Source organism: Pygoscelis adeliae, unplaced genomic scaffold, assembly GCF_000699105.1.
Source record: "Pygoscelis adeliae isolate BGI_AS28 unplaced genomic scaffold, ASM69910v1 Scaffold34, whole genome shotgun sequence".
NCBI lineage: Eukaryota > Metazoa > Chordata > Aves > Sphenisciformes > Spheniscidae > Pygoscelis > Pygoscelis adeliae.
In genome coordinates, this window is record NW_008824658.1 from 3,335,872 (window position 1) to 3,344,914 (window position 9,043).

Genomic DNA, 9,043 nt, shown 5'->3' on the forward strand with positions numbered 1-9,043 from the left:
TGGGATAAAACGGTCTACTGCCCCACCCCCAATGACTCTCTGTTTCCAAATTTACATTACGCTACAACTGTTTCTTTAATTTGAACTTCTAACAAAATTTTGATTCAAAGTATTTTTTTTTTTCCTTACAGCTATTCTATTCCTAGAAATATCCTGATTTGGAACAGGGAAGAATCTAAAGCTCTTTTTAAGGAACAAAAGCAAAGCAATTTCTATGCAGGGAAACACTATTTCTCTCCCAGCCCTACACTTACTTAAACCCCATATTTTACACATTAAGACCCTTTCAAACCCCTTGGCCGGTGATTGTGTGGACAAGTATAAATATACAGTTGTTATTCAGTAAGCATGTGTGTGCATGCATGTACGTGGGTAAATCATGCAGAATTTTGTATTTATTTGGGGATTTTCATGGCTCCCTGTATTTCTTATGATGAGTTGCATACATATAGCCTCATACTCAAGGACAACTTTGGCTTCTACTGAACTTTAGGAAAAATCTAATCTATCCCACATTTGCTCTCAATAACGAGCCTCTCTGCTAGGAGAGCACATTCCCCATGCGCACCAGCACTGAGAGACAGATAGGAATTATTGAGGTCAACAGGCAGTGACAAATACTTTTTTTTTTCAGACTGATGCAGAGCCGATCTCTGTGACTTCTTACAACTGTAGCAGTTGTCCTCCTTCCTTGTAGCCCATGACTTAGTTACTCCCCTTAACAGCATCCTGGATTAATAACTCTGTGTGTGTATGTATGTACATATTGTGTGTGTATAAATACACATATGTATGGTTTTATATAGATATTTATGTGTATATATATGTATGTTTTTTAAATTATCATTTTTTAATGTCTTCAGGTGGCCACAGATGTGTGTGCGCTACCTTGGGGACAGGTCCTTTGCCCATAAAGGGCAGCGGCAAAGCCCCCTTTGACTGTTCCTAAACCGTTGGAGAGGTCTGGCTGGTTTTGTTTTCCCCACCTGGCAGTGCTCTCTCCTGTCATGGCAGGAAAGCTTGGATGATAAATGAGTTCTAGATTAAACAGAAATGGTAGCTTATCCCAAAATTCGCAAGCTGCAAAAATACTTGGAAATAAATGACTGTGACCTGTCATTTCCCGTATGTTTGTGTACTGCTGGGGATGATACCATCATGATCTGCTAGGTCTTTGGATATACAAAATAACATTAATGTTAGTTGATTGGGAAATCTGGGTCATTTAATGAGTTTCTATTTTCACCTCCCTCTAGCACAACTGTTCGTGTTCTTAAGGAATCTCTTGGCATTTCCAAATACCTCCATGCCCTTGCAGGCTCAGGTACTAGGTGTTCACTCCCGGCAGTATAGCAGTAACGTGTGCTGCAGATCATGGAAAAGCATGGCAGGTTTCTCTTCTCTACAGCAAATCAGTCGTAGACCAAAACCTGTGCATTTGCAGGTTATTTTGTCTTCCTCCTGTTCCTTCTGAAATAAGCCCCCAAGTTAGGTCGTTACGGAGTTTTAAATACGTAAAGGCTGTTTTCAACTTTTATTCATTATAGTAAGAACTTCCAATTGGTTTCATTCTTCCTTTTGAGCTCTCAAGCTGATTCTCACTAGTCAAAATTATTAGCCGTAAATTCTGGCAAATTTCTCTGAAAAGAGCGTGTCTCTTGTGCAATGTGCCCGCATCGTGGAGGTGGCTGGGTGGGGGCAGCGCCTTGGCACACGATTAACTTCTGTAGTTATCGTTGGCTTCCATAGGAAACAAGTGTCTTATGGCTAGGCTTTTAAAAAACACGTTCGGCAAACCAGAAAGTTATGTTGTTCTCAGGAGGAGAAAAGGTAAGTTCAACAGGTTTAACTTTATGCCTTAATGAAGATTTATCTAGCCCCGTTTGGCCAACGGCGCAGCTAAGGATCAGTATAAGTCCACTGATGCGGATGGAGAGCATCCCACGTTGCATAGACAGACCCCCCCCATCCAATTTCGATTCCTGTATTTGAGAAGAAGGCGTTTTGAAAGAGTTCTTGCCTGCGCGTGTTGGGAGAAAACAGTAGCTGAGAAAAGGAAAAAGGCAACAAATTCCAAGGAGATTATAATTGGTACATGATTGAAATCCCATATTAAAATAATTTCCTGACCGCTTCTTATTCAAGAGTTAGTTTTGACTTTTCTACAAAAGGGCTTTTGTGGGTAGCTTGGCATAAGTGAGTTAATAAATCAGGTTTATGATTCTCGGTTAATAAATTGGCTTAGAGCCACTGACTTCTGTATTCATAAGAAATTAAACCAAGGAAAGCGAACTAAGAGCCTGTGTGAATTTTAGCGCTAAAGAAAATAGGCTTCTGGGCATGGAGGGAGATTTGGAGGTTGTCTCCTCCCCTCCACGCCGGCTGGGCGCCTGGCTGCGGTTGTGCGCGGAGCTGACCACGTTAAGCTGATGAACGCAGGTTAAGGGGCTAATTCTTGGCAGAAGGCGCTGCCTGTCGTTACTTGCTTTCAGTCCTTGTTCTTAGGCTTTTCTTGGGTTTTGTTATTCAACTTTTCAACGTTTTAATTTTTAAACACATTTTAAAAAGCTTGAAAATGCATTAGCTTGAAATACGCTTCTTGTTTTATATTCTTGAATAATGTAAGATTAACAAAGCTGATTTTTTTTTCCTCCATTTTAATTTTTCCCACACTTTTTCTTCTTCAATTGTGATTAGTTTCTGGTTTTGATCAGGCAGGAAATGGAGCATGAAGAAGCCCCAAACAGAGAGCTATAGGCTGCCTTGCAAACGGGAGTGAAATGTGGATTGCATTAGGTTAGGGGCTCAGTGTTCACCTCCGCATAGCACCAGCCTGGGTGAGCGGTAGGAAAGCTGCAGAAATCGGTGTGGCAGGTGGCGAAGACCCCCGCACCGCAGGGGAATATAGGAGGATATTTTTTCTGCTGCCATTAATCACAGCTTCAGACTGTGGCACCGGTACCCAAAGCCCATTGGTAGATGTGACGGGGTTTTTTTTCCCCTGGATCTAAGGCACCGTGCATCGGCCCACCGGCTGCCTCTGAGCACAGCAAAGCCTTCAAGCAGGGGCCGCGCGGAGGTGACGCAGGGCCACGGGGTGGTGTGACGTGTTTTGAGGTCAGGGAGGGATGGGGACCAAATGACGCGACGTTTGGGATCTGTGGCAGCTGTAGCAACTTCCTTGCCAGGTGCCCCCGGCACTGCGCTGCTCCTTTGGCTTTTGCAAGTACATCTCCAGCTCCTCTTGCACAATATGAAGAAAAATAAGCTCTATTTTGAAAATGCACTTTTTGCTCCTAAAATTCCAGCTGTGTCTGCCTGCTTTTTGCTGGCGATGCTCTGCGGTTGCACGTGATGCCCCAGGCCCTGAACGCGGTTGATGCCTTGCAACGTGCCCTGGCGTCTCGGGTCTCACGGGGGGGGAGAGGGAACAGAGTCACGCTGGGGAAAAAGTGGGACAAGGGTGGTTTTCACATGCCCTGGAAGTACTGCCGTGCCAGCAGCACGGGTGAGGTGGTCCCATAACGGGAGGATGCGGATGGCATTAAGTGTACTGAACTTGAAAAGTACTGAATTGTTCTGATTTTGGTTCCTGCTATGTGCTGTTTTATCAGATTATACTTTTTCCTTGTAAATAAGTGACTTTTTTTTCTTTGTTTTTCTTTTGTTTTCCAGGACCTGCAGTAAGTATCGTGGATTTTACTGTTGGATCAACAAAGTTAAGGCTTCCCCTTCCCCCTTCCCCTGCCTTGTGGTGTCATTGCAAAAGCACAGCATTTTTTGGTAGAGGTGTGTCTGGAAGGAAAATTGGTACCAGATGCTGCTGTATTTTTTTTTCATGATTGTAGACAAATAGAGAGGGGAAAAAGGTTTTAAAATGTTTAACTTGCTGCCCCGAGGGACTTCCAGTAATTTTAAACCCAGAAAATATTCAGTAAAAAAGAGTTTTCCCTTTAAAGATTTCTTTAGTCCGCTTCCATTTAGCAGAAAGAGTGCTGTACTAATATTTTAACATTAACATAGTGGGTTTTTTAGTTCTAAAACTCTGTCTTGCTTTTCTTATCTGTTGTGTTTCCATCATTTAATACAGGTTTGGTAGCCTCACAAGGGGGGCTAGAGGGAAAGCCGTAGCTTGCTTTGCTTCTCTCTTTGAAGTCTTGGGGAGAATAACGAGCATTCCTACCAATGCAACCAGAAAATTTATGGGGAATTTGTTGTTTGAAGGGGTAATAGTTGAAAATGTTGTCAACTCCTTCCAAATGTTCAGACGTGCCTTTTGCTGTGCCACCACCACGTCCAAATCTGATGTTCTCCCGCTGGTTTTGGAGTGAGAAAACAGCGTTTCATTTGTGCCCTCCAAGTTGCTGAGGGATTGTTAAAAAAGAAATTAGGGGCATTAGGTGCTTCTGGTTTTCTACCTTCCTTCCCCCAAAAGAGGAGGAGGAGGAGGAGGAGAGGCACGGGCTGTTTGCAGCCACGTGTTTCCTTCTCCATCGTTGCACTAACAGAGATGTTTCTTCACGTTGTTCTCTTCCTATAGAGCCTCACGGGGTTGAAAAGGGATCATTTCAGGAGAAAGAAATTTGCTAACTATTCTTGGGCTAATGCATTTCCAGTTCTGTAAATCTGTTGAAAAGCCAAAGGGTGACGAGGAAACGCACGTGGAGCGTGGGGGCTGTCACAGCGCCATGGCTTTGGTTCTCCTGGGATCGACAGCGCTGCCTGTGGGGTTTTTAGTTAATGGCTTTTACCTTTTGAATGTTTGCTTCTATTTCAAGTTCATCTTTTGATGTAAACACTTCAGAGGGGTTTGAGCAAAATTATTATTTGGCTAAGTTTTGAACGAGCAAATCGGGAAAACTTAACAGCTTTGCCTTAACCGTTCTTAGAGGAAATCTGAATGCTTTTGCTCTAAAAGTTGTGCCCAGTATTAGCAATAAATCCAAGACTCTGGTTCAAGAAATGCAAACGAATGGATTTTTCTTGTTAGTTTGTGTTCAGAAATGTAGTCTGTCAATAAATTCATTTTCCTGTAAATATTCGGTAATTAAAAACTGCAGCGTAGCCTCTCCAACCCACACAATAGAAGTGACTCCGTGGGGTTTTGAGATATTAGTGACTAGGGCATTGAGCACCGTTGGGAGGTGAATTCCCACGTGCCTGGCGCAGAGCTCGACGCCGCGCCCCGGGGGCAGCACGGCTGTTCGCCTGCTTCACCAAGCCCTGCATCACGGTCGTCATCGGGCAAGATCCGGAGGTCGTGAAGAGCAGCCGCTGAGGCTGAGCACAGGCATGTGCGGCTGGGGAGCCCTTTGGGGTGCTAGAGCCAGTCCCCCCACAGGGTTTCTGCCTGGTGATTCCCCCCCTGCAATTCATGCAATTTGGCCTAATTATTTAAAAAAAAAAAAAAAAAAAAAATTCTTGCTCAATGGCAGGTTACAAATGAAGAGGACATTGCCTATTTAAAAGTCCACATATACATCTTTTAAGGGATGTTTTCCTCTTCATTAAAGTACTTTGGCTTATTTAAAATGGATTTATTTAACCGTTTCGGCTCTGCTCCTGCTCCGAGGCTGTTATCAGCCCACACGCAGCCGGCTGGGTTACGCTTCCTCACGTGTGCTGTCTGTTCACTTTTGTTGTATGCGATTCGACATCGGCAACATATGGTGCTCTATTAATTTTTCTTTGTCTCTAGTTCGTTCCATTTCCTGGTTCCCACGGCACTATTGAATTGCAGACGGAGCACAGGGGAGATTTAACACAAACAAGACTTGGCTGGGTGTTGGGTTTTTTTTTTCCTTCCTCTCCCCTTGCCCTTCTTTAAAAGACAACTCCTGATCTAGTTCATCTTTAAAAAAAAAACAACCCTGCATTTTTAGCATAAGCAGCATTTGCCAGAGAATTCTTTAGACACAATATGTAAGAAAAGTCCTAGAACCCACAGAACCACAATATTATTTTATTTCAACAGTACTGTATTTAACTCTATTAGTTTCTTCTGTTTCTTGATTTTGGCCATAAGGAATCGATTATATCTTACATGTACAGCATCGCACTCTGCTAAAACTGTATCCTCAATTCTGTTGTTCCCTAGTAGCAGTTGTTCCGGTATTTTATTTTTTGGCTGTCATAAGCTAGTTGTGTATATGAAATTATTAGAATTTGTGGTACAGGATTTGTGGCTGTTGGATGATTGATCGTCCTGTCTGTGAGTAAGGGGTATTCTGCTCAGATGTGCTATAAAACCTCTGTTTCGGAGGGTATTAAAATCACATGCTGGGTAGGAAATTTCTACAATTGAAGGATAGACTTACCACAGACTGTAATTAAAAATTTACAGTCCCAGATATTAACAAACACTTTATGTATTAGCAAGCTGGCTGGGGAACTCACCAGCAAGCGAGGGCTGGGAGTTACAAGTGTTTCCTATTTATCTGTGTGTGCTCCAGTGCCATACGTCTCCATAAAAATCTCACTGTACATTTTATCCCAAGACTGTAATTTGTTCAATAGGTGGTTGTTGAAGTCAATGTTGTTTCTGGATGAATCAATAGTGCTGCAGGAGGCATTAAAAGCTGCAGGGGCACTTAGCAAGAAGGGAGAACCCCTGTTTGTGGTATGGAGGGGGCTGCCAGAACTATTTCATGCCATAAGAAATGTACGGATCTGACTGTATATCCGCAGCATGCTGACATAACCTATGTTTATGGTAGCAGATGACATTGCTGTACCAGATACACGCTTTACTGCCTACTTGTGTACCAGCTAATACTTAACAGCTCCTTCCCGGGGAATCTGCCTTATGTCTGGATTGCAGCAGGCTCCTCTGCTGTAGCTCACGGCATGTTTAACGGCAGCTCGAGCTGTAAACGCCTTTGGGAACCCCCCCAAGAAGAGCAGAAAAGGTGAAATATGCTGAATGGGTTGTGTTTTATTCCACTGGTCTTGCAGGTGTTATTAGGGACGAAGTAAGGTCTTTCCCCATAGCATCAACTTTTCCTTCCACTTCATTGCAAACCAAAGCAGAGCTTAGAGGCGGACTGGGAGAGCTGCATCCCTGCAAGGAAATTAATGGACCTAAGAGGGGGAAACCTTCACCGTATCAAGTGCTGGAATAGGAGCTTGAAGCTCAGCAATTGCTCCTGGGCAGACAGGCTGTCCCGGCTGCTGCCGAGCCTCCCCGGCCTCTCCCCGGCGCCTGGGTGTTCCCGTACCTCTTGGTACCTGCATCCCGGGGCGGGCTTACGGCCGGGATCTAGTGTGTATCCTGCACGTCCGTGACTTCGGGGGTGGCAGGGACTGAGCACAGACAGCAGGGATGGGTGTGAGTTGGCAAAAGCCTCGGTAAGTAGCTAAAGGGAAGCATGAGATCAAAATCTGGGGAAAATATGCCATAGGTGTGACCTTTCTGATAGGAAAATTGTCCCGAGAGGTTTCTCTGGAGACAATTTAGTCCCGGGGCTGGCTGGGCAGACGATGGCCCTGTGTCCTGCCTGCTGCTATGTGTTGTCACACTGCTACAGGTGCATTGACTGACTTTTATCTCACTTGTTCCCCCACCACAGGGGCAGTCAGGACGCGATGGTTACCCGGTAACTCTGCTATTCCTTTTATTTGTATTCTCTTCTTTATTCTCTTCTAATCTGCGTAGTCCTCTCCGTCTTTTCCGTGACACTTGATTTTCTTGGCCTGTCTTGGTCTCTGTTTTTTTTCCTTCTTCCCTCCCTCTTTATCAGTCACAGCTTTTGAGGGATTTAGCCTGAAACTCAGGGGCCTGTGCAGTATTCTCCATTAATGTTTATAGGGGTGAAATACTTGAGCCCTTTCATGGTATTATTCACACTCTTGCCTAAGAATTCACTGGACTGCAAAGTCAGTGAAGGCTTTGGTGTTTGTCCCTCTCACAGCTGTAGGTGGCCAGATTTGGGGACATCGGTGAAAGAGCTTCGGGTGTTGAGATAGGTCCTCATTCACCCATCTCCAGAAAATTTTCCCTGGGAGCAGAGGTGTCCTGCCAAGCCTGTTGGCAAGGAGAGATTTTGCAGAGGCTCTGAAGGGTAATTTGGGATGCGCTGCCCTTCCCATGCCCGTGGGCACCACTGAAATGTCTTTGTGTTAGAGGGAGGCGTTTTCTGGGGGAGAAAAAAAGCTGGTAACTTGGGGCTGTTAAAGGCTCTGAGACACTTTCTGCAGGAGGAGGGAGGCCTTGTTCTGGCCAGATCCCAAACTTCAGCCTGCCGGCTGGCTCCCTTAATCCACATTAATGCACGTGGGTAGCCGCGGTACTCCGGCTCTGAGGGGCTCGATGGCTCATCAGGGAGCGACTCCCGTGCATGCTCTCAGTGTAATGGGCTGGTAAAAATCACTGTGTAGATCCTCCGTGTTCGCAGCACGTTTCCAGCTCTGCTCCTGCTTTTTGAATGGGTGCAGTGGGTCCTGCACTGCCTGGTGCTCTGGAAGGCGCTTCTTGGCTATTTGTCCTGCTGTTCCGTTTATAAGGTAAAGAAAAGTAGTTAGCCTTCTCCTTGCTGTGGTTGATGCCCCCCCCCCCCCCCCCTTTTTTTTTTTCTCTCCTTCCTTTTTTTTTTCCCCAAAGGAGCGTGTTAGGAAAACTTACTCCTTGTCTCTGCCACCTCGTGCCCTGGCCCGGTTCCCCCTGAACTCCCGTAAACCACGGAAACATCTATTGAGTTTTCTGTGCGTGATGGACTGGGAGCGCGAGGGAGGAGGATTGGAAGGGAAACCACGGAGCTGGTTTCGGTTTTCATTCCCCCTGCACCCCTGTGAGCATCCCTGGGGAAGGCAGCAGCCTTTCCCCAGCGGCCGCGGCCCCGGCCCCGGAAGGGGAGAGGCGTGAGACGGGGTTAATTTTGCAGAACAAGCCTGTGCTGCCGTTGCACCCGTCAACCCGAAAGCGCTCGGGGCTCCGCCGGTTGGTTTTGAGTAAATTAAGCTTAGTACGAGGGAACGGCGGGGGAAGCCTGCGAGCGAGCGGGGCTGCCCGGTTCCAGGGGAAGGGCGGCCGGGGCGGGCGGCGGGC

General features: G+C 45.8%; 1 protein-coding gene across 1 annotated transcript in view; it reads left to right on the plus strand.

Moving 5' to 3' along the window:
• The window catches only part of COL23A1 (collagen, type XXIII, alpha 1), a 59,387-nt gene that overhangs the window by 6,140 nt on the left and 44,204 nt on the right, over positions 1-9,043 (plus strand). Inside the window, exon 4 of the mRNA XM_009322763.1 lies at positions 7,569-7,595. Within this exon, the coding sequence (XP_009321038.1) occupies positions 7,569-7,595 (27 nt within the window). The remainder of the gene's footprint in view (positions 1-7,568; positions 7,596-9,043) is intronic.